The following is a 24,314-nucleotide window of genomic DNA, read 5'->3' as shown; positions in this document are numbered from 1 at the left end:
TTTCTTGGAGTTGTTGCGTAGATCAGCTGAGGAGTACGGATTCACTAGTCAAGGCGTTCTCAAGATCCCTTCTTGTGAAGCTAAAGCTTTCGCGGAACGGATGACTGTTACTCCTAAAAGAGCCAACAATCCAAAGGTGCTCAAGATTCCACCCGCAGCTAAACATTATTAGCATTATTGATCTGTGGCCAGTTAAGCTTTCCGGCGACTTTGGCAGTATATGCTTTTAGTAGTAGCAGTATATCTCCGCCGTGTTTTCAGATCAAGTTGCCTTTAAATTTGTGTAAATTTCATGCTCTGATGGATCTACCCGGTGGAATATTTCGTTTGAAAGCATCAAAGGAGTGTTGTAAAATTAGGCGCATGATGCAGCTCGGGCACCATATACATTGATCCAAATGGGTTTGTTGGATTCGTCCAAACTATCCACATGGCGCTTCTGCTTAATTATGATGATTATTTTTCTAAACTTTAGGGTGAGACGAACTTTAAAATAGAACACTTCAATTCCTAAAGCATAAACTATACCACATTTTAGTTCCTAAAATATAAAAATATCCATTTTAGTATTTAAAACATAAAATTTGTACCACTTTAATTAGTCTTTACAATATAAAATTTGTTCCACCTAAATGTAAAAAGTTGTCTCGCTTATGTCGATAATTCTAATTAGGCGAGACAAAAATTTTATATATTATGAATTTAATTAGTGCAAATTAAGTTTCAAGGTTCAAAGTAGACATTCGAGTATATGTGAAAAATGCAAAGTGAATTAACCAAAAAATAATAGGCAAATGATACTTACATTCTAAAAAAAAAAAAAGTTTCTAGCACTCCGCTCTTACCTATTATTATTGAAAATGACATAAATACCTATGCATTACATTCTCTGACAAATTAAATGTCAAAATTGCCCTCGATGCATAATTTAATGATCATTTTGTATTATTTTTGTGGAGACTTACACTCTTGATGACAAAGTCTTAAATATTAGAAAAGAAAAAAGGAAAAGTATGAAATTGTTCAAAGTTATAGAAATTAACATAAAAAATAATGAACAAACTAAAAAAGCAATAAGCAACTCACAAAATCTGTATTTTAGTCGAGGATTACCAAACAGTTCATAATTGAACGGTCTTTTATTTCTTCCATCATTTTTTTTTTTTTTTGTCAAAATATTTCTTCCATCATTTGTTGTACAATAATTTAACATTAAGTTAAGAGTGAGGAGAACTAAGTGGATTAAAGAGACAAAATAGAGAGAGATAGTGATGAATTCATGAAGGGGCAAATTCGTCTCATAAAATATTTCATAAGTTATATTATTGTGTCATTCCATTAAGCAAAAAAGAACGGTGCGGTATCAGGAGTCAGCAGAGATTTTTTATTACAGTATTATTTTTAGCACAAATCATTCGATATATAAAAAAGGTTATTGATAGTCATTGCTTGGCTACCAAATTTTGAAACGTGGACGCACAAAGGTTGCTGATAGTGATGGCCCCAATCCAAGTGTCCCTCCGATGCCGATACTCTGCAATGAGTCGGGAGACTTCTAGACTTTTTCAATGCTGCCCTCTCGAACTTTCCTCCATTCCCCTTAATTACTCCTCCAAGCTCCAGACCAGCTACTCCTCCATGGTTCTAAAGCAACTTGACTTCGTGCAAATCAATTACACTTCTTAGAAGTAGCAGCATTCATTCATTCGGTTTCTGGGCAGCTTGGTTCTAAGGCATCACAGCACAACATGAGCACTGTGGTGGAAGCAATAAATCATCTTTTCAATTTCCCAGAAACCCTTGACAAATTCATGCTCAATTCGTCTTCCCGGGCAGGGGAAGGGGCTGGCAGTGTTGCCAATGACAGCAGGGGAGGAGTAGGTTCCCTCCCAGCAGTTGACATTCTTGATTCGCCCAAGGCTTACGTCTTCTACGTGGATGTTCCTGGCTTGTCCAAGTCTGACATTCAGGTAATAATACTACATCCCCAATTATGCCATTACTACTACTACTACTACTGTTTTCAGGCCAAAAAGAAAGCTACATACTAATGAAGTAGTATGCTGGCTGATAATGTATTTGTCTTTGGGAGCAGGTGACTTTGGAAGATGAGAACACATTGGTGATCCGGAGTAATGGGAAGAGGAAGCGTGAAGATGGCGAAGAGGAAGGCTGCAAGTACATAAGGTTGGAGAGGAGTGCACCCCCGAAGTTGTCGAGGAAGTTCAGATTACCCGACAATGCTAATGCGACTGCCATTTCTGCCAAATGTGAAAATGGGGTCTTGACCGTGACTGTGGAGAAGCTGCCTCCTCCGCCCAAGTCCAAGACCGTTCAAGTTGCTATTTCCTAGGCGGTGCCTGTGTCCACAGTAACATCAACTTGCTCCTAACGATGGCGATTTCTGAGTGTCTGGGCTGTACTCTTGCTCCTCCAATGAAGTTACGAGGCCCTTTTTTTTTTTTTTTTTTTTGGGGATTCGCTAGTTCGATGTACTGAATATAATAGCAAGCAGTAGTAAATTTGTCTTGAACGCTTTAAAAGTGCTTTGATTTATCTGGACCCTTTGGAAGAGGATTTAAGGGGCTTATACTTGCCTCGTTTCGTAAACTCTCTTACCTCGAGCTTATTTTATTTGATACCATTACCGTCTTTTGTACCAAAAATGAATGCTTTAGAAGTTTGCTCGGCATCTCATTTCTTGCCGACCCAATCAAAATTACCACTGGATTATGCATCTGTTTCTTTTCATTTCTCTAGTTGTGATATAGTACCACAATGGAAAATATACAACTCAGCAGGACGACTATTGCGGCTATAGCAAAATTTCAAGGGGACAAACCCCATTACACATGGCAATACGTAAGAAAGCTCAACGACAACATTTGCGAAGATCTGCAAAACATGTTAGAACGATCCCTCACTTGGACGTCCTCCTTTTCTTTTTGGTCCTTACAAAATTTCAAGGGGACAAACCCCATTACACATGGCAATACGTAAGAAAGCTCAACGACAACATTTGCGAAGATCTGCAAAACATGTTAGAACGATCCCTCACTTGGACGTCCTCCTTTTCTTTTTGGTCCTTACATGCTTCTTCTGATTGGGAACCTCTGTTTCTGGACTTCCGTCATTGATGATGAGATGCTCATATTCTTCCATGCTTGCAAAAGGCGATGCCAAAGCATTCCTACGTGATTTTGATTTTCCTTTCCTCCCCCTCTCGTCGAAGCTGTCCTCATCACTACTCCCATCATCTGCTTCTCCTAATCCTACATCAACACCATCATCATCTTCCCAGCCGCTGATCTCAGAACCCTCGAGTTCACCACCAGCAACATGAGAAGGGAGATCCGGCTCCTCATCACTTACCTGACCAATTAGCTCGTCATCATCTTCATTGGCTATGTTGTCCAAATCATCGTAATCATACTCTCCATCATTTTCCAAAGGAGGATTTGATGAATCCAACATGTTCTCAATCGCTTCATTGTCGCTTTCATCATCTTCACCATCAACGGCGTACAACTCTTCAGCAATTTCGTCCTCTGCTCCTTTCTTCTTCTTCTTCTTTTTTGGTTTATTGGAGGAATGCATCTTGTTGGTGTAGAACCTATGGAACACAAGATCCTCCGGAGGCACATCACTTTCTGCCAGTGAGAGAATTTCAGGTCCAATCAACAGGTTGTTCGTGTCAAGCTGCAGGACAAAGAATAACAGTGTTGGGCAGAAAAATCTCCACAATGCAGCATGCCATGCCTCCAGAGCAAAGACCAATTGAGCTAGTAATATAGAATTGACAACTGACCTTTTTGGTAGGTTCAATTTCGGAGGCACCGTGCCATGTGCTCTGTTTTGGTTTCTTTTCAATGAACTTGTCCAGAAAGGCGGTAAGTGAAAGATCATTAAGAGGGTTGCCATTGTAAACAATGTTGGCCCCAGAAAGAAGTGTGTTGGCCATGGTAGCAACAGATGGGTGCACGTGTGATGCCAATACTCTCAACTCCCACCAACTAGCACGATCTGCATTACTGTCAAGCCAAAAAGCAGATCATCATTGAAAAGCGATTATGAAAAGCGTATGCTGTTGTTCTGCACAATATAGCAAGTATAAATATAAATGGCCGAATTGGCATATTTTATGCCAGTTACATTTACTCAAGAAACAGAGAATCAAAATAGCTTCAAAATACAGCAGATCCAACTTAAACAGGAGGACATCCAAAGTTAAGCAACAAAACACGCTTTAAGTACCAGTATAAAGGTTCCCTGTGTCGTGGGCTGTAACCTCCAGGGGAAGTGGTCCTAATAGTTGTCACTTCAGACGCAAGCCCACTACCATCAGCCATTGGCTTGGAACCCTGAAGTTTACGTTGACCACCTTCCAGAAGTAGATCATTTGCATCATCTGAAGCCTTGCCTTCAGAATCAGAAGGTGCAGAGCCATCTTCACAGGGTAAGGCATCAGAATCCATGTCAATAGCAGCACCACCCTGAGCATTAGCTGATTCAACCATTTCATTTTGTTTTGGATTGGCTGCATATTCATCGTCCTCCAGCACGTCTTCAAAATGCTCAAAGTCCTCATCAATCAACTCATTCTGAAGCACTATATTCCTGCATGATAAAGTTATATCTTCAACTTTGGGAGCTATAAAGTGGAGTACTAAGAAGCATACAAAACTAGGTAAAAACAAGTAGAATATTTATTTTCTTTACAGAAGGCAGAAGAATATCGTGTATGTGTAGCCATACCAAAGGGGCGGTCTTGCTTTAAGAACTTCAGAGAGGAGGAAAAGACATCCACATGCATATTGAGGTGGCTGCTGAAGAGCAACCTGTAGAACGGTCACAGTATTAGTATATCCTCAATTATGAGTTGCAGAAGGCAGAGTAATCCAAATAGTTCTCAACTTAAGATTCCTCGAGGTCAAGGATTCCCTTGACAATTATTTACTTAACGAACTAAATTGAGTCAAAAACCACAAGCAAATAAAAAATCAACGCTATCACAAACCTGTAACAAACGCTTAGAGAAAGCAGCGACCCTCCTTAGATTGATGTCATTTTTCATCGCCCTTAGAAGTAGCCCAATAAACATTTCCTCCTGAAGATTAACACATTGAATACATATCATAGTCAAGAAGTGGTACAATTAGGACCCTCTCCAATAAATCTACACGAGTAAAGAAAGCATTCAAGAGCAAATGAGGAAATATTTTCAAAAAGCCACTTGATCATGCTGAAATTATGTTCCAGATAGAAGTGGAACTAGAAAACACAAAACTTGCAAGGCAAAGTGTCAAATAATAATCCAAAACAGGCTGATTTGCAAGCTTGCATTTCAATAGAAGATAAGACAGCAGCAGCAAGCCAACCAGAAGAAAAGACAACAAGAATTCAGTTTTTATGTCCAAGGGAAAAGTCCATTCATCAGATACAATATCTGATACTGGAGGGAAGAGGGAAACTATAAAAGACAGCAATAGTTTACATTTAGAAACAATGTCCAGTATAGTATTTGTGCTCAGGTACATGCAATCATACTCTACAAACAATTCATTGGCATGACCAGTTGGAATCAAATAACTGCTCCTAGGTGCCGCAACTACTAGTTCCTTTGCCCTGTACACAATGCATTCTCTTGGAAGCCTTTTGACAAAAATTCTCTATAGTCCTAATTATAAGCTCATAGAAATCCGTATCAATAATCAGACCACATGCATTAAGCAATTTTACTGTTCATCACAGAATGTGTGAGAGGGAAGACTATCAGTCCGAACAAGTCAGACATTTAGAACAATTAAACAAAACAGCATACCCATCATTTTGCTTTCTCATCTCACATCATTTCATGTCTAAATGGTTTAAACAATTGGAACATTGAGGAATTATAGTACACTTGACACACCACAAAAGCATCACTTCAGAAAGCGTTGAAACACGAACATAACAAATAAACTGGCAGAAACTTTCTAAGAACTACTACAACTCAACTCACCTTTGAAGAGTTCATGGCAGCTGGTAGCAAGAGTTTTGAATATAAGGCTCGGTAGAATCTATCACTAACAATTTGATTTCTGGTAGAGATCTTGTCAAGAAGCATTAATGCTTGAACTCCCACATTAAAGCTCCTAGAATGAACCTAAAAAGGGCAAACAAATTTTTGAAAGGAGGAACACCACATTATACTATCTGCATAAAATTTTCATTCTTTCTGGGCAATTAGGAACTAAGCTTACCAGCTGAAATAAGATTGGCGTCTGGGTTTCAATAATCTTGTCAGATTCATCGCTAGAAACAAAAGGAAACGCTCTATTCACACCCTGCAATGGAAGAAAGAGAACTTATACGAAGTGCCCAAAGTATCTTTCAACACCATATAAGGCGATAACCACAAGCAGCATGATGAACTGGTATAATAATTATCTGCAAGCACGCTGGTTCAGACAAATCCTGTACCACTTGATTAATCACACCCACATTTTAACACATAGGCATGTTTAATTTAGTGCCTGCTTCATCACCAATTCTCAATAACACTTTCCCAACTACTTCAATTCACTTTCAAGTTGGATCCTTTAGTCACAAAACACAGCACCAACTTGGAAGAATTAGTTCAAAAAAATTATATAGAGAAAAGTTGATTCTTCATAACAAACATATACTAAATAAAGTGTAGAATCTTTTTCTTCGTACTTGAGAAAGAGCAAAACATTAGTTAGGAGTAACCTACAAAACATTCACTGTCTTTGAACTAATCTAAGGCAACTTAGTTGAAGCAAGGTGTGTAGGGAGGGAAAAACAAGAAACAGTGCCAGAATTCTACATAAGATAATTACATGGTAAGTGCCAAAAATTAGAAGCATTTATAAAGAGTACGCCTAAATTTGTACAATAGCTTACCACAAATATTAGCATTTTCTTACTCTATGGCTTTCAAAAGATAAAAAGGCCTTGAAACTTCTAGCTGATACTACATGATCCCAGAAAAAAGTACAAATCCAACTTTAGCAGTTTCTTCTACTTATATGTTTGCAATCATCAAATAATAAAGAAGAGAAAGAAATTAATCTATACTAACTGTTAAAAGAGCTGTTAATAACCGGGAATCCATCTCAACATGAGATTCTGGCGGAGCGTTCTTTGGATTACATTTTGAACTAGAAATTTTTCTAGTTTTTTCTTTAGTGCATTTGTCCGTCCCATGCTCCCTATTGGCATCAGAAATCAATACCTGAAACAGAGACTTGCATATTAACTTGTTGCACAAGACTAACATGTCTTACATGTTAATTGACTACAACTTTGAAATCCTTAACTTCATAAAAGAAAACAAGCACAACACTTTTTTTCCATACCTTAAATAGTGCAAAATACACCTCGATCAAACGCTTTGCCACTTTCGGCACATCTCCCTTGTGACTTAAACGAATTTGGCTTAAGAAGTTAACCTGTACACGGACAGCATTAGATAAATGAAGTTCACTCAGAAACACAAATATAAACAAATGCAGCAGAGAAACACTATACTTGAACACTGAAGCTAAAACGTCTAGCATACTGAAATAAAACATCTAGGAATGGCATACTGAAAGTAGTGTATGATACACTCCTAAAGCACTAGTAACCTGAAATGTGAAAGCAAATAGCATAGATATTATACTGTGTACAAAAAAAGGGACTACTATTAAAGACTTTTGGTCAACTAACTGACAAACATTGGACATGAAACCATAAACTAAAGATATCAGCTAATGTATAATAAGAATAAAGGCCCAAGTATTATTGACATCAAATCAGTCAAGATTGAATAAATAAGCTGAAGCTATGAAAGTATAACTAAAATACACAAAAAAGAGATTATCTGAGACAAACTTATTATGTTACTCATGGCACAATATCCAATCCACGCATAACAGAAATCGTAGATTTGAATTTTCTCGCAAATCATGTAGATAAAATGAAGTATATGGGCAATTGTCTCGGTAAACATAAAGCAAACACCTCAAAAGAAATTAAAAGAATAAAGAGCATTTGGGACATACAGCATAAAATTTGGCTTGTAACCCAAGATGAGGCCGGAAAAGAAAATTGTCCACTTCATCAATAACCACAGCCTGTTACAATTGATAAGATGTTCATGAGTTTAGAATAGCAAATTAGAAAAGTCAAATAAACCAGTTTAATAAAAGCGTCAACATAGTACATCAAATCCCAAGACCAAAACTGAGGCAGTTAAATATATATATATTTTGCACATGGTTTGCTCAATTTTAGAACCCAGGATGTTATACAAGGGGGAGAGACAGACAATAGAAACATATATTAGAATAGCAAAACAGATGTTAAATTAAGAAAGAAGCTGAAAGTGTCAATACAATGATCACCTTCATGCTTGGATGGTCCGCTAAAAGCTTTGACAGATGAAAATCAGCATTGGATGCAGCTTTCTTTCCAGGATCACCCAGCTGAATTCAAGCCAAAAAACTAGAGAAAGTTATCTCAAGAGGGTATACACACTCTTGAAATGCTATGAACATGAGATAAGAGATGTTTATTTCAAGTGATTTTAAGGAGAAGAGAACTGTTTCATCACAGAAATTTTTTTGATTCTTTCCTTTTAAAAAAATTCCATGATCCGTCAAACAATCTTTTATAGGATTTAATGATTCATAAGAAGAGATTCATTTCTTTTATTACCTTATTTTACTTATTTTATTTGATTTAGTTCGGCCATTTTATTTAGTAAAATAAATAGAAAAGAATAATAGTTTGGGTCGTGTATATACGGCCAATCTACAGTAGGGCAGAAGGTTCCATCGAACAATTTTATATTTCAGTTCAGGGTTCCTCCTCCCTTTTTTGAAAAAGGGGGGATATGGGGAGAAATGACAAGAAGATATTGGAACATCAATTTAGAAGAGATGATGGAGGCAGGGGTTCATTTTGGCCATGGTACTAGGAAATGGAATCCTAAAATGGAAACTAATGCAGAAAGCAAACAAAGAAGACATACTTTATTCACTAATGCAGAAAGCAAACGACGCTCTTGCTCTGGTTTGCTCTTCAACAGAGTATAGATGGTCTGTCAAAATAGTAACACAATACGGACAGGTTAACCAAGTCTTGCATTATGTTTAGCATGAATGACTCAAAATCAGAACACAACACAATCAGCAACAAAATTGCCAGAGAAAACATTGCTGAAATTCCAAAATTTTACCTTAAATGTTTCTATAACACTAGCAACAACAGAACATTCTGTTAAAGACTGGAGCTCAAATAGATAACAATTACAAATATATGTGCAATAGAACATTGATAGCAGATATACTACAGAAACAAGCACCTTCAGCGCCTTGTCTTTAAGTATTGCTAAAACATCTCTTGATGCTTCTTCAATGGCAGAAACAAAGCGTTCATACCTGTAGTAACAATAGGATTTGTCTAATCAGCAAAAGTAAGTTCAGCAACTCCAATGGGATTAAGATTTAAAAGGGAAAAAAAAACAAATTTTAGTACTGAAGATGTATTAAAATGCTCTCTCTCAGAAACTACTTTAATTGGTCACTAATCGCCCCATGAATCAACCCACAAATTACTAATGAATAGTCAAGATTTCTGTAGAAGCATCACATATTTAACTCGCCAGTCCTCTTAAAGCAGAGAGTGAGCAATTCTATACAAAAAATTCTGAACATCTCATCTAATCTAATCATGTTTGACTACACCAAATGGCATATTGGCATACATCAGTAAAGTCAAATTTAGATTGGTTTGCCAATTATATAATGCAGCCTCTAGTTCAGTTCTGTTAATAATCTTATATCATCTATGTCGACCCATTACAGCTATCAGTTGAATCTTCAACAGAAAAGAAAGAGACAAAGTCACCAATTAAAAAATCATCTTTAGATTTAACTTATTATCCTGGATAATACAATGTAGACTATGCACAAAGACACAATAGCAAAATACCTTTCTTTTAGGCATTCCTCCCAATACCAAAAAAGTAGAAGAGAGTAGCCATCTTTAGTCTCAGGAAGAAGATTTAAAGGCCGCTGAAATAGTGTCTTTAGCTTACGATCTGGTAACAAGCTGGAAACATAAGTTTAGACATGGTTGAGTGTTATATAAACCCACTAGATTATCAAATTAATATTACACTGAACCGCAGTATGGCCATCCATACATGTGCAACCAATAATATAAATAAGCAAAACTAATAGATCATTATACATTTCCTTAGGCCTACTCTCTTTTCCATAGCTATATATGAATGACAAAAAAGAGACTAGAGGGCAAAGAGAAGGCAATGCTTCTTCACCAAATTAGATATAAAAGTATAATGAATGAAGCTTACCTAGAAACAAAAAGCTCTTTCAGTACTTCAAAAGCTGTCAAGGCATGGCGCTTTCCAATTTTTGAAGTCACCATTCCTGCATATGGTATTTGTTAGCTGTAAATCAAAACATAACAAACTTCAGATAAATGTAGGCATAACTACTATATAAATCATTCCCTTGAAACAATTTAAGCAACTCAAGGAATTCCAACTGGTAGATCATTGCTAGCTTGGTAGGTAAAGAAGCACATGCTCATTAAGTAATTCAGATGAATTATAATCCTACATGCACTAATGACCTCCCTGTATCAGAAAACTCAGATGACGCAACATCTGCAGATTTTGATCTACAATTCCTCAAGAAAAGTATATTTGAATACCCTAAAAACTTAATTTCATAACATGAACTGACAAGGTACAAATATCTCCACCATGATTGCCATATTGAAGAAAAACAACCGTAACAGCAGACAAAATGTGAAGCGGTGCACTACTTGGGGCAAAATATACAGCTGTTTCTTTCTTCCTTTTGTCCTCATCTACCTCAATTCAAAGAGAGAGGACTAAGGAGAAAAAAATAGCCAAGATCAAACTTTACTCATTTTTTACCGAACTAAGTTTGCTGCCATTGACTTAATACTCCATCCTATAAGCACTTCTCTTCGATTACTATCATGCCCTTTAGTAAACAAGGACAACTAAGAAAAAATATACCTTTCTCATCAATGAAAACACACACAAAATAGAGGGAGATGATAGCAAGCTGAAAACTATCCCATTAATCAAACACGCTCCGGGGAAAAATTCACACAAATTCACAGGAAATGTAACCTAAGAGACTGTACCAAGCAATTCAAAACTCAGCCCCGGGTGAAAAAAAAATTACCCAAAAGCACGTCAAGCGATCTGATATTAGCAACCGTGTTATCTCCAACCATAACCGAAAAGGCAGAAACCTTATCCACAGCTGTTCCAGAGCGCTGAGTGGCAATGAGCATCTTAATATCTCCACTTTGGCCTCTGGAAGTCTCATAGTCCCGCGCAAATTGAGCCAACAACCTCTCTCCCTGCTCCTTCTTCTTCTCCACCAAAGCCTTCCATTCCTCCAAATTCTTAATCTCAACTTTCTTCTTTGCTTCCGGCCCTCCTACCACTTTCTCCTCCAGCTCAGCAGCATCGACGTACCAGACCCCCAGTGCACTTGCTTTCACCAGCGGAAGCTTAGGTAAATTCTTGAACTTCTCGGTGGCAAATTTGGAACCGTCATTTTCGAGTTGAAATCCAGGTTTGGGTTTGGGTCTGGAGTCGGATTTGATTCTGTTCGTCTCCGTCACCTGCTGATTGTTTTTGGGTTTGTCCCTCTTGCTCAGCGGTGACCTGTTTCCATCATGGGGTTTCTGGGGTCGGGGTTTAAGGGGGCCTTTCTTGCGAAAATCAGAATCGTCGAAGCCGGAGGAGGGGGCAGCGGAAGTAGAGAGGCCAATGGAAGAAGCGAATGAGGCTACTTCGGATTTGAGGGCGTCTACGTCGTCGTCAGATGTTTTGGCCTTGAATTTCTTAGTCCCCATTTCTTTCATGTGCAGAAACTAGAGAAGCATTCGCCGGACGGAAGGGGCCTTTGGTTAGAGAAATCTTATTAGGGTTTAAGGGCCGTTAGATGAACAAGTCCGAGAGTCCGGTGGTACGAGGTCTAGGTGATCCGATCCAAACCCGGACTTGCCTAACGATAAAATGATAAAATAATGGGCTGCTATGGTTACGTAAGTAAGACTTACTATTTCACTTTCCACTTCAAAACTTGTATCAGTTTCTTCGCTCTGTACTTAAATTTTAATTTTTGATAATTTACACTTTAAACTCTCAAGTTTGTCTTATTTAACTCTAATCAATGATAACTTCAGCAAAATTATCAATATAAAGGGCTTAACAAATCAATAAAATATGCCAAAAGTGGGTCAAATATGCCAAGATTTCATAGCAAAAATAAAACAACACACTGTCATTAGTGTACACCATCGTTTATCTCGTTAATTTTGTTAATAATATTAGTGATCATGATCATATAAATAAATGGTAATGCATTGAAAGTGATGAAAAAAACTAGGGGGATCGCACTTAGAACAAAATATTACATTGTCAACAACTTTTACTACCATCTTTTAACTCATTAATTTTGTGAATGTAATTATTGATTGAATTTAAATGAGACAAATTTAAAAGTAGAGGGTGCAAAGTGTTTAAAATTGAAAAATTCACAGTGCAAAGTGATAAAGAGGCATGTGTTTTAAGTGAAGTTAGTCCTGTTTAAAAAAGTATTTTCCTTTTTCCAACCACAGAAATTGATCGCGTCCCTGGTTGGTTTGATTGGCTTTAATAAGTTCAAAATTATGGCCCCTTCCAAACAGACAGTACTAGTAGTATTGAAAAACCTGAATCCAATTCAAGTTTTATCGAGATTGTAAATTTTGTGTTTTTCTAATCCTGGCTGCAAACGACGGAGTTAGAATTTAGACATGGAAGTGGCAATAATATATATTTTTTAATTGTGAATAGAAAACGTTAATGACAGCCCTTTTTTTTTTTTTTTTTTGCTTTGGCACCTGCAATACCTTATATTTTTCTTAATAATAGACTATACATACGATAAGGACAATGGCTCAATGATGGAATATATCATGTATGAAAAGGAAAATAGTAAGAGGATGATTAACAATTGCCTTGTTTTTTCTTGTAAAGGCCTAATTCCTTAATCATACATTATTGTGTTGTGTATTCCAACACTGAACCAAGCATGACTTACCCTCTTCTTCTATTAAAATAAAAGGACTGAGCCATGTACCGAGAACGATGGCAAGTCTCACAACTTGTGAGGCTTCATTCCGCTATTTTTTTTTTTTACGAGCAGGTGAAACCTTCCGTACTTTAAAGCGCTATTATTCCACATATTTCTCATTGACCTGTAAATTCAACTAATCCCCATTCTCTACATAATTTGTGAGGGCAAATCCAACAATTAGAGTTCATGAGACTGACCTCAGAAATAGGATAGAATGGGCAGAGTCCAGTGTAGCCTGGTAGGTGCCAGGTTTATTAATGACATTTTTAACTGATGATGATACGTGTGTCTAAAGGTGCCAGGATCTATGCCTTGACCTTTGGCTGTTCTGCAGTACAAAGACGGCAACCATTTCTCTGCAACTTTAAAGCAACCATAGTCCACCCTGCACTCTGCCAAGCCTTGCAGCCTAGGCGGAATTAAAAATGCACACGGATTTCGACCCTAACTTAAGAAGCCAGCAAGCTCAGTCAATTCACCACCACTGAGTTTGGTAAGGAAGGATAGGAGTTCAAAAAATTCCTCCTCGCCAAGGCCCTCAATGTAGAAAAGATTAACTTAGAACAACCTTGTTATGGTAACACACTGTTGAAAAATAGGAAGGAGAATATTGTAAATCCCACACGAAAAAGAAACATCACATGGTTACTAGCCATCACCCCCCCTACTAATAGAATCAAGGTTTGAGCTCCTCACCCATGCAATCAATTAGCTTCCAATCTACCTGGAAGCAAATGTTAATCCATGGCTTCGGAAAATTGTACAGCACAGTGCTTGAAAGCGTCCTGACTGTTAAAAGGTCCATAATCTATGCCTTCTTTTGCTACAGATATAAAAACTTGTAAGGGCTAAAAAAGAAATGGAAATATGATACATCCAAAAGTTTCTTACTGAAGCTCCAAACAATACATGTATATTCACAAGAGCACGGACTCTAAAGAATTGTTAGTCTAGTAATGAGGAACTGGGAGCTAAGAGCCCGAAAAGAATTTCGTTTTTTTTTTTTGCTTTTTTATTCTTTGTGGCCGATGTTGTTCACAGGGGGGATTTTGGCAGACGAATTGCTGCAAATTTACAACCTAAGAGCATCTTCAATTAGTTTATCTACCTTTAACTGAAATTCCGATTTCTTTGCTCTCTCCTAATTTTGATCACCTGATGCTGACGGAGTATAAGTAATCCACATCCTTCGGATGGGGTGTAATTAAATGATGATGGCAAATTAACTGCAAGGGACCATGGTTGATCTTCAAGGGAAAAGCATATCCCCGTGGATAACCCAATTGACGAATGACTCCGAAAATTCAGAAACCTCACCAGCACCAACGCTAACATTACCACCAGTATCTTCCTTCTCCTGAAAAAGGTTAACCAAAAGGTGATGTTGACAAGAAGAAGATTGATGAGATATAACAGAGAGGTTTCTTGTACCCGTTCAGTAATATTATGTAATAAATGACGCAAACCTTGCCTTTACTCCCCTTGAAAAATAAAATAAAGGGCTCGATGTGCTTGACTACTTTTCATAAATAAGTTGCCAAATTTGATTAAACTAATTTGCAGGAGGAACACCGTACCGCCAAATACAATAACAAATAAATTGACTGTATGATAGCAAACCTTGATGCTCAAACTGGATGCATAAGCTGAACAGCTTCTCTCTCCTTTAAACTTGTTTACATCGCAATAGGACGTAAGATCAGCAGACGGAGTGCTGATAAGTGCAGATCTACAAACATTAAATTTACACTGCAACGATGAGCTTATGTGAAATCGTATGGCCAAAACACAATGAAAGGAATGTTACGAACAAGGGAGGCTACTTGAAAAAAGTTTTGGTCAATGAAAAGATAAACATGCAAGACATAAACATGGGAGTAAGATCATTTTGACTATTGCATTAAACAAATAAAGTGCAAAAGACGAGCGCAACAACGGATATCAAATTCAAGACCACACCAATCATGATTTTTATTAAATCTTAAAGTACGCTTTCAACAACTTAAAAGCCAAAAAAAAAAAATGCGATACTTCAAAAAAGAACAAAGAAGGTCAAGCATGCAAACACGATGTGTGAGAAAACACTAAAAATGGAGCTAAGGGAGAAAAGGCATATGGGGAAGAGAAGCAACACTTTCGTGCTTCTACTTTTGGCTGAATATCTTCTCTCACTCTGTAACTAACATAATAGATTCAACTCTCCTTTGAGGTCTACAATGCCCACCAAGGATAAGGATACATAAGCAAAGATGACAATTGCACATTCAGATGATAATAGATACCAACATATTTAAAAGAGGTTTTTCTCTTTTACACAAGCATGCATGCTCAAATAGACGTAATCTTCCCCAGTCTTTATGATCCAAAAATTTACCTTTCATAAGTCTCTTCTTCAATAGAATTTCCAGATGAAGAAAGCCAGTCAATATCAACAAAATTTGAACAATCAAGTGAATCCCCTAGATCATGAAAACATATAGCATCATCTTCGGGGTCCAGTGTCCCAACTGGAAACAGCTTCCTAGAAGACATTGATGGTGTATAACTACAACAAACAAGTGATTAATCAAAATGCTGGCAGGGAAAAAAATTTTGCAACCACACAAATCTCAAGAAATTCTTGTAACTAACACTCGTTATAGCTTTCAATAAAACAAAAACAGTTAAAAGCCGATTTGTCAAGATGACGGAAGCTAGAACTAAAATAAAACAGACCAGAATAGATGTATCAATATTGTCTCCAGTTTTATTGCAAGCTCATGGGATTAATCAATATATACTGAAGCACTAATGGAACAGATAAAGAAGTGCGATTTCATAATTTTGTTTCCCTTAACACATCCATGATAAAGTATGTGAAAAAAATATTTTGCAACATAATAAACAAGGAAGCAGCCAACATTTAGATAAATATGAGTTACCATATTTGACCTATTTGCATAGCATCACCCCAAATGACATACTGCTACAGCCATAAATGTTTTTTAGAGTTCAAAAGGTTAAAAAACTTTAAATGATGACATGATTTCTACCTAAAAAAGTTTACAATTAGCTAGATTTTAAAGCAACATTATACGAAACTTAGAATAACATGAGTTAAATCAGCATTTCATGATCTTTAACTAAAGCTAAAGTGCTGACCTGGAATATGATATGTTGCTTTTCGAAGTTGAGATTTCTGGAGAGGACTCAGAATGCACAGTATTACCACTTTCTGCTTCGTGAAGCAATATTTTATCACAATCTTGATTCTGTTCAACATTACCATCTTCAATAGGTGAATTGCTTTCACAGAGAATATTTCCATCTGACAAAGATCTTTTCATTAATAACCTGAGATGAAGAAAATTAAGGAGTTTAAGGTTCACAAAATGTTATCAGACACGGCATGAACAACCTAGTGCTAATAAATTTAAAATCAACACTCTCTTTTTCAACAAACTTGAATGAGCTCTAGGAAACATCTTTATTCATTCTTAATAGTACTACTAATGTCTGGTGTGCAACTTAAAAAGAATCCACACAGGTAAGCTTACTATTACAGAAAAACAAGTTCTCAATAATTGGACACCCCCACCCATCCACCCACCCCTGGTAGAATAATTTTAAGCTAAGCGTTAGCCAGAATTAAAAATAATGAACAACGTAGATGCTATCAAGTACCTTACGGGAGTTTAAATGTAAAAAATGCATTTTGTATTCCAAGAAATATAAAGAATTAATTTAGACAAACATTCCTTGATCATACATAAATGAACATTTCATACCTAGAATTTTCACCAACAAAATCAGAGCCATGTCTTCCAACATTGAAATGCTGATCTGAATCCAACTCCCATAGAGCTGGTTTACCCAGCTCTGGCTGGAAATGCCCCAAAAACCTGCTCATATAAGAACCAACAAAAAAAGCCAATTCAGGAATCAACTTTTAATCAATAGCAGATGACAAGATGGAGATACATGCAGTACATTGCTACTAAATTTTATTAGTTGCAACAACAATGTTTCAATGGAACTATAAAAAAAAATGTGAAGAACACTATGCGGGCATATATTAAAAAGAACTTATTATGGAATTCAAAAACAGCAGGTGCCACTTTTTGAGTCCTGCTACAACATACAAATGGATATTGGTTAACTTACACATTAATCGAGTCTTGTTTCTCAGCATCCATGTAGGCATTGCTATAATACCGTTGAAGAGTTCTAAAAAACTCTTGGGATTGTGTTGCTGCTTTCCACTGGCCCCTCCTTGCTGCAAATATCTGTTTAGGATGATGAATACATGAAAAAGGAAACATTAATCTAGAAACAAAGTAAAATGTAGCAACAACATTAGCAAAACCAAGTAACGATTCATGATTTATCTATGGTTGCAATTTTTAATGCTTCAGGTCAGCGAAATAATAACGCAGCGGCATACACATGGCATTCCTCTCGTAAAACTCTAAGGTTGACATTAAGAAAATGAAACACTAAACAGAAGCATCGAAATGGATAACATGGAAACTATAAAATTAACTTTTAGATCTGGAACTTTAACTGATAACACGGTTTAAAATGTGCATTCATGCCAATTATTTACGTTTCATGAACATATATTCAAATGCGAAACAAATCTCCCTTATAGACAGCTTTATACTTCTAGATATAGAAAAGCTAGAAAATTCCAAGGGAACCTTTAAATAAGGTTGTCAGTTTAATCTACTCTAGCTTTTGTCATAATAATAGACTGCCTAAAATAATCTGAGGTCAGAGAGCCAAACATGCTTCGCACAAAATATAAACAATAATGTTCTTTCCCTAGAGATACTATATCACATGCTACACAATATTTACCTTCTTGTGAGCTGGAGAACCACCATACTGTAGTGCAAGGGTGTCTCCCATTTCTTCATAAACTTTCATTAAGCTATCAGCGAGAGGGGAATCTATATCAATAGTACGTGCATCCACAAATCCAAAAGCATGTAGTTGACGCCCAAGAGCAACTAGCCCATACGCATATTGAGCAACATTTGTTCGATCCAAACAGTCTATGCAATTTGTTCTAAGAACACCACTTTGGAACATAACGTACTTCCCAACATTATCTCTGCCACTGCCACGAGTACTTTCATGAATTTCAGTTTTGGTACTTGTATTACAAGCGACCTTCTCAACATGATCCCACTCATTATTACTGCATCAAATAACTAAGGCCAAGTTAAAAATTTGATGGCCAAAATCAACGAGTGAAAACATGCAGATGGAAAAAATATGTAATGCATTGAACTAATGCAAATCTTAAGGGGCACACGTTGCCTAGAAACTGAAACCTTTAGTATAATAAAAATATTGTCATGGAAACTTTATCTTAAAAAAAATATGCAGCAATAGTATCATCATTGTAAAGATTCTGATATAGAATGGTCATAACTTATTAACTCCTTTGATTATCAAAAACCCCAAGCAACTTAGTGAATACAATATTTAAGAAAAATTGAAACAAAATCAGAAGTATGTACAATAAAGTCACCTGTTGCATGTGTCAGTCAACTAAAAAGTTATTTCCTTAGAATGCATAATAAAACGTTGGTGAAACTTAAACTTGCGTGAAACTTACCCAAAGTACAACCAATCTAGCAATTCATCATTTTTTGAAGACTGCACTCCTTTACAATAAAGGAAGCCTGTCAAATCTAATGCATAAGCAGCCACATCTACCAAACGTGCCAATAAACTTCTAGCTCTGAGAAAAAATACACATTCTGACTAAGATAACTATATTGTTAAATATATAACAAAGGACATGATAAATTATAAAGAATAAAGAAGACAGTCAAGTGTACTTTTGGGAGTGTTTATTTATATCCCAATGCAGAAACTTCAAGTGGCCCTTCTTAGATAGATCCTTATTAATAAATTCAATAGCATTGACAAACTCTGCACGGAGAATTGATTCTCTAGGCTTCTTCTCGTGATTCTGTAACCATGAAAATTGTGACAAAAGAAGTAAACAACTATTTAGATATAAGAAAGTTCAAGAAACTTCTAATGCGAAAACCAAATAAGTAGGCTAGGCCCAAAACAATATAAAAACTCTACCTTAACCAAATTCAAAATAATAATTGGATTTCCGTATCTCTTAACAAGATTCTCAAAGTGAAGTTTAGTGGCTTCATATTTGCTATCCTTCCTAGACACTAAGGAGCAAAGTCAAAACAAGAGAGTCAGCAAGCAATTTGACATGTTAACACCTTACTAATAAATTTCAGATTGCTTGACTCATACATATAATATCTGGTTTTAAATTAAGTCGTGAAGTTTCCTGTGACCAGAAGAGTGGTATTGAACCCCGATTTTGCACAACAGAACTTATTTGTGGTGAACATGCTTCATGACTATCTTCAAGAACAATTTGTTCAGTCTCAACATCATTTGCAACACGACCTTTCTCATTTACTCCTCGTTTCAAGTACCTGACACAAAGAAAAGATCAACAATTATGTGCACCACAAATATTAGAAAATCCTTTATTACCCTTTTGCAACTAAACAAAAGAACCTAAGTAAAACTTTAGACCAAAATGAAAGATTAATTGTTAATGCATAAGTTCAAAATCTTTGAAGATAGAAATGGTTTGAAATCTGTGGAATAACCTTTACATGCACTAGTGAAGGCATAAATTCATTGTTTAATAGCATTTCCGTAACTTCAACAGTTGAGGGGGGGGAAAACATTCAAACCTGGTTCCAGCATAATGACGAGAGCGCCTAGCAATGAGTGTCAAAAATACAATCCTTTCAGATACCAAAAGTTTCACCTATCATCACAGTGGACCAATCTTGTCAAACTACTCAACTGGAAGTGAAAACTAAAAGCAAGATGTAGACTCATACAATATCAGCTATTAAATCAAGCATAACATTGTCACAGGAAGCATTCATTATAATTAAGAATGGACAAAACAGTTCAATAACCAGTAAACATATTCTCAATAAAGAATGTACATGCTTAAGCTGAACAGTATACAAAGGTGACTACAAGCAATAGGCTAGTAACTTTCCAATGGCCAAAAAGAAGAGAAGATAGTGATAAGAAATTCACTATAAACAAGGCAAAATTCACTATGAATTCACAGTGAAATTCGCAATAACCATCCTACACATGGATTACGCAGGCAAATGAACAAGGAAAAACAGTAGAGTTAATTGAACCTTACATGGAAACCGTATTAAAAAGCAAAACAAACTAATAACCATTTAAAAATCACATACCTGTCTAAAAAACCCATACACTAACGCTACCGTCCACATCGTATTCTTGAGCTGATTGCGGATTCCGCGAGTTAAATACTCATTCCACACAAACATTGTATCATAAACACCTAATCCTGTCTCATGATTGCATAGATTCTTTTGAAAACTAAGCATAATATTGTAGGAGTAGCTGAAAAAGAAGTCCTTCGTGAGATCCACTGTGCGTACGAGCTTCTTATATCTATGTCATAAAATGGAGAAAACAAAATGTGAAAGCAAATTACAACAAATCCACTAAATTGATCAAATAAAAAAAAAGAGAATGTAAGACAAAAAAAAACAAAAAGATAATAGTCTCCCCTTGGTACCCAGATGATACCTTGCCTGATTCATCATGTTAAATTTACATCAGGAGACCAAGTTTCTCCCCGTACAATTGCAGGAGGAACTGGAAAGTCTCTATAAACAAATTAACTACAAACAAATGCATAAGTGCTTGTGTCTCTCAAATTTGAGTAGCTGTACTATTCAGCCTCACAAGAACAAAATCACACTACCTTAGGAATGTGAAGTTGTTTAGTCCACGTAACTGAAAATACAGTGAAAGGCATAATCACAAAAGGTATCTCCATCATCAGAATTCTGGTAAGATACCAAAATTCATACTAATCCTAAGAAACTTAAAAACAAAAACAAGAAAAAAAATAACTAAAGCAAAAACAAAAACAAAACCAACAACGTTAAACACCTCCAGATACAAGATACAAGGGAACTATAAATCAATTTCAAATCTAACAAAATATTGGTTTAGAAGTACCAAATACACTTTACATTTACATATAGAATTGACAAAAGACCTGTTCTCATTCTTAGATAATGCCATATTGGACATGATAGTAGAGTTTGGAATTGGAATCATCTCGCTCTTGATGATGGAGTACACAGCATGACCACAAATCATGCCAATCTTCTTTCTTTTGGTAATAAGAAGCATGTAATATGGTCCCAAAAATTTGACGAACCCTGCAATGGCAAAAATTTCAAGATTAAAATTCTATGCTAACAACAATTTACTTTACTTCAATAACAAGTAACAAAGGCCGAATAGACAAAATACTAAAGTATAGGCATGCCTTACCAACAATGCCATAACACATGGTAACAAATTTTAGTCCACCAGTGGACTTGTTTCCATCATGTAATCTCTGTAAGAGATCATAAAACTCCACTTCAGAGTATACAACAGAATCTTCAACAATGTTGAGATCACTAGCCTCTGATCTGTCTATCTTTAAAACCTTCCAAAACGTTCTATTCTTGTCCCATCCAATCATGTAAAATTTCTGCCCATAGGAGAAGGCATCAAAGTTTTAGCAAAACAAAGTGAAATAAAAGAAAAGAGGCATTGAATATGAATTAAAAAACTTATGATTCGTGAGGTGATAATAAACCAGCATTATAAATTAGGACAAGTAATCATAGTGCATTAGAAACTACAAGAGAAAAGAACATTTAGATCATTTATTAACACAATCATGAAGCAATAAATAAGTGGTCTTCTAGAAACATAAATGCATTTCTGATGCTATGTGGCACATTTTAATTCTTACTAAATTTGTAAGGGCATATCTTGATAGTGAAACATGTTTTAGCACTCCGTACTAAGTTTGATTAGCTAGGGTTGTACGCAAGTGATGCAATAAAATACCTATAATTACTAGACATGGTCCATCCCAACAAATGGATCACCTTTTCTGCTTTAATCCCAAGCCATAGCTTCATTGTCTTTCTATAAAGCATCCCCCCCCCCCCCCCCCGCGGAAAAACAAAAATTGACAATCTTAATCTTCATCTTGTAGAAATTTTACGAGTTACCTTCATACACTCAAAATATTATAGGAAGAAAAAGTAAAAAGGACACAAGAAATTCATATTCATGTCACTTGATTCCATGTAATCCCTGAAAATATCTTCCTGCAAAATCCCATGGTTTATTTGTATACCGAAACTACATTGTAGTCCTTCCATATCTAAAAACAACATATAACACATTCTCGTTACCGCATCAGTAGTTCGTTTCCCTCACATACATGCTTGCAAACAAAAACTTTAATTCACGACCAGAAACATCTAATTCAAGTGATTTTTTCACCTGGCCTCCTACTCAAACAATTAGTACGAAAGAAGTACATCAGTGGCAAACTGAAAAAATTTTCTCGGTAAAAAGAATGGGACGTTATGGGGCAAAATCAATTCCATTGAAACTTCATATGAAAAATTGTTTAAAAGACTTGAAAAAACTAGATTTAAAAATAAGAACCTTTTTGAAAAGTTTGCAATGCAACTTCAATTTTTTTAAAAAAAATTTTGCAAGCTTATAGAGTAGAGGACAAATCACAAGAACCTCACAGCAGTCATGTAATCAACAACGAAGTAAAAATACCCCTCTTTTTTTTCCTTTTCTTTCTTTTCCTGAAGAGGAAAAATACATACCGAGAATGTCTCATAAAGCTTGAACTTATGCATATAGCCGGCAGCTTTGCTGTACTTTTGCTGCAAATTCATCCAAGGCAACTGGGCTTGTTGCCGATAGCTATCCGAACCCATTCCACAGCTTCCAATTCCAAGTCGCCGCCACCAAGAAATCGGAAAGTCAACTCAACCACAGCAAAATCCTCAGCGCCTCAAGTCGTTCTTCTCCACACATATAATCTGCCCCGCCTTAAAACTGGGCAAAGTTTTTATATTCAGATAAAAACTCGAGAATTTAACAAAATCAAGTAAAAAATACAATGAGACTTCTACCCACCAAAATCAAAGCTACCTTTTGGTCATCAAAAAACTTAATTCTTGACTAAATTAACTAAGAACCAAAAAAAATAAAAACTACCGACAGAGGAAAGTTCGAGAAAGATTATGGATTAGTTAAGAGAAGGTAAAATGTACAAGAAGGTAGTGGAAAACGTCAAACCACAAAATTGCCGGGAGTTTGAGATCGGGAGAGGAGTTAAGGCTGGCGCTGCCGAGGCTGAGCTCCGCCGACTACTTGTTGCAAAACTAAATCCAGAGCATCTAAATACATGCATATATTCGTATGTATTCTCCAATATAAAGTATTTTACGGAGAGGGAAAATGGAGCAAATTAGGGGTTCTATTTAAGAAAAGGGTTACAGCTCAGACACGCGAAATTTCGAATCAGGAATATATTTTTGTTTCTAAACTGGGTAGTGGGAACTACGTACTCCCTCTCTTTGTCGTTTTTTATTATTATTATTATTATTTTCTTTTGATACCTGTGAGTGTTTTACTGCTATACAATGATTGTATGGACAAGATTGCGGCTGCGTTGAATGGACCTTTCTCACAGGCTCATACTAAGAGCCAGGGATGACACTACTAAGGAGTCACATTTTAGGCACCGGTTGGATTAACGGTAGCTTGAGGGAATTGGTTTTCGTTGATTGGATTGATTTTTTGGGTGGAAAAGGAAAGAAAATTGATGAAAAAAGTCTAGTTATTTTGTTGAATTATAATTATTCCTCAAAAGTTAGTAAAAATGGAGGGAAATTAATTTAAATAATTTAAAATTTTTTAAAAAACATTTTTTCCTATCTTTTTCAATAAATTAACACTTGATTGTTTCCTTTTCTTTCCTTTTTTCCCCTCAATCCAAACAATAAGAATCCAAGCAGGATGTGATATAGCACCAATACAGTGAATTTACATATATAAATAACCAATTTAAAACAATAAAAAATTCTTTACTTGTTCTCACGAGGTGTATTTCAAATCCATCCCAACTAGTATCATATTTGAACATCGCTCAATCAATTTCGTCAATTCTATACCCTAGAGGTCATCATCTCAAATAGCAAGCTAGCACTAAGT

At 36.2% G+C, this 24,314-nt stretch overlaps 3 protein-coding genes across 5 annotated transcripts; 1 reads left to right on the top strand and 2 right to left on the bottom strand.

The window, feature by feature from the left end:
• The first annotated feature begins 1,548 nt into the window (after positions 1-1,548).
• Positions 1,549-2,610, top strand: LOC113768263 (17.4 kDa class III heat shock protein). Its single transcript, XM_027312544.1, has 2 exons — positions 1,549-1,970; positions 2,096-2,610. The coding sequence occupies exons 1-2, from the start codon at positions 1,749-1,751 to the stop codon at positions 2,351-2,353; spliced, it is 480 nt and encodes a 159-aa protein (XP_027168345.1). The 5' UTR covers positions 1,549-1,748; the 3' UTR covers positions 2,354-2,610.
• On the bottom strand, positions 2,454-11,984 carry LOC113768261 (uncharacterized protein C4F10.09c). Of its 2 annotated transcripts, XM_027312540.1 has the most exons (17): positions 11,235-11,984; positions 10,367-10,442; positions 9,982-10,101; positions 9,353-9,428; positions 9,020-9,088; positions 8,391-8,471; positions 8,049-8,120; positions 7,362-7,454; positions 7,085-7,237; positions 6,243-6,326; positions 6,002-6,145; positions 5,018-5,107; positions 4,756-4,838; positions 4,255-4,617; positions 3,809-4,031; positions 3,030-3,699; positions 2,454-2,895 (listed from the first exon to the last, which is right to left on the bottom strand). In XM_027312540.1, the coding sequence occupies exons 1-16, from the start codon at positions 11,923-11,925 to the stop codon at positions 3,055-3,057; spliced, it is 3,063 nt and encodes a 1,020-aa protein (XP_027168341.1). In that variant the 5' UTR covers positions 11,926-11,984; the 3' UTR covers positions 2,454-2,895; positions 3,030-3,054. The 2 variants fall into 2 exon arrangements, with proteins under 2 accessions (XP_027168341.1, XP_027168342.1); XM_027312541.1 differs by lacking the exon at positions 9,020-9,088.
• Positions 11,985-14,016: 2,032 nt separating this feature from the next.
• Positions 14,017-23,632, bottom strand: LOC113767836 (phosphoinositide phosphatase SAC2-like). Of its 2 annotated transcripts, none has more exons than XM_027312039.1 (17): positions 23,372-23,632; positions 22,919-23,153; positions 21,564-21,768; positions 21,283-21,448; positions 20,444-20,666; positions 19,913-19,989; positions 19,458-19,645; positions 19,272-19,369; positions 19,016-19,149; positions 18,790-18,915; positions 18,024-18,366; positions 17,328-17,449; positions 16,952-17,065; positions 16,326-16,517; positions 15,559-15,729; positions 14,805-14,913; positions 14,017-14,541 (listed from the first exon to the last, which is right to left on the bottom strand). In XM_027312039.1, exons 2-17 carry the CDS (start codon positions 23,030-23,032, stop codon positions 14,434-14,436), a joined length of 2,490 nt encoding a protein of 829 aa, XP_027167840.1. In that variant the 5' UTR covers positions 23,033-23,153; positions 23,372-23,632; the 3' UTR covers positions 14,017-14,433. The 2 variants fall into 2 exon arrangements, with proteins under 2 accessions (XP_027167840.1, XP_027167839.1); XM_027312038.1 differs by having other exon boundaries at positions 23,397-23,632.
• Between the last annotated feature and the right edge of the window lie 682 nt (positions 23,633-24,314).

The sequence above is a fragment of the Coffea eugenioides genome, chromosome 4 (genome assembly GCF_003713205.1).
Source record: "Coffea eugenioides isolate CCC68of chromosome 4, Ceug_1.0, whole genome shotgun sequence".
In the NCBI taxonomy this organism is placed as follows: domain Eukaryota; kingdom Viridiplantae; phylum Streptophyta; class Magnoliopsida; order Gentianales; family Rubiaceae; genus Coffea; species Coffea eugenioides.
Note: the sequence above shows the minus strand (reverse complement) of the source record. Positions and strands in the feature narration are given on the sequence as shown.

Bases quoted from the DNA above. Each gene is read 5' to 3' on its own strand.
- LOC113768263 (XM_027312544.1), top strand. From the start codon at position 1,749: ATGAGCACTGTGGTGGAAGCAATAAATCATCTTTTCAATTTCCCAGAA. The intron at 1,971-2,095 runs GTAATAATACTA...CTTTGGGAGCAG, and splicing joins TGTCCAAGTCTGACATTCAG to GTGACTTTGGAAGATGAGAA.
- LOC113768261 (XM_027312540.1), bottom strand. From the start codon at position 11,925: ATGAAAGAAATGGGGACTAAGAAATTCAAGGCCAAAACATCTGACGAC. The intron at 7,238-7,361 runs GTATGGAAAAAA...TCTCTGTTTCAG, and splicing joins TGTATTTTGCACTATTTAAG to GTATTGATTTCTGATGCCAA. The intron at 6,146-6,242 runs GTAAGCTTAGTT...TGCCCTTTTTAG, and splicing joins CGCCAATCTTATTTCAGCTG to GTTCATTCTAGGAGCTTTAA.
- LOC113767836 (XM_027312039.1), bottom strand. From the start codon at position 23,032: ATGGGTTCGGATAGCTATCGGCAACAAGCCCAGTTGCCTTGGATGAAT. The intron at 18,367-18,789 runs GTAAGTTTCACG...TATTTGATGCAG, and splicing joins CTAGATTGGTTGTACTTTGG to TAATAATGAGTGGGATCATG. The intron at 15,730-16,325 runs GTCAGCACTTTA...TGTTTGTTGTAG, and splicing joins AGCAACATATCATATTCCAG to TTATACACCATCAATGTCTT.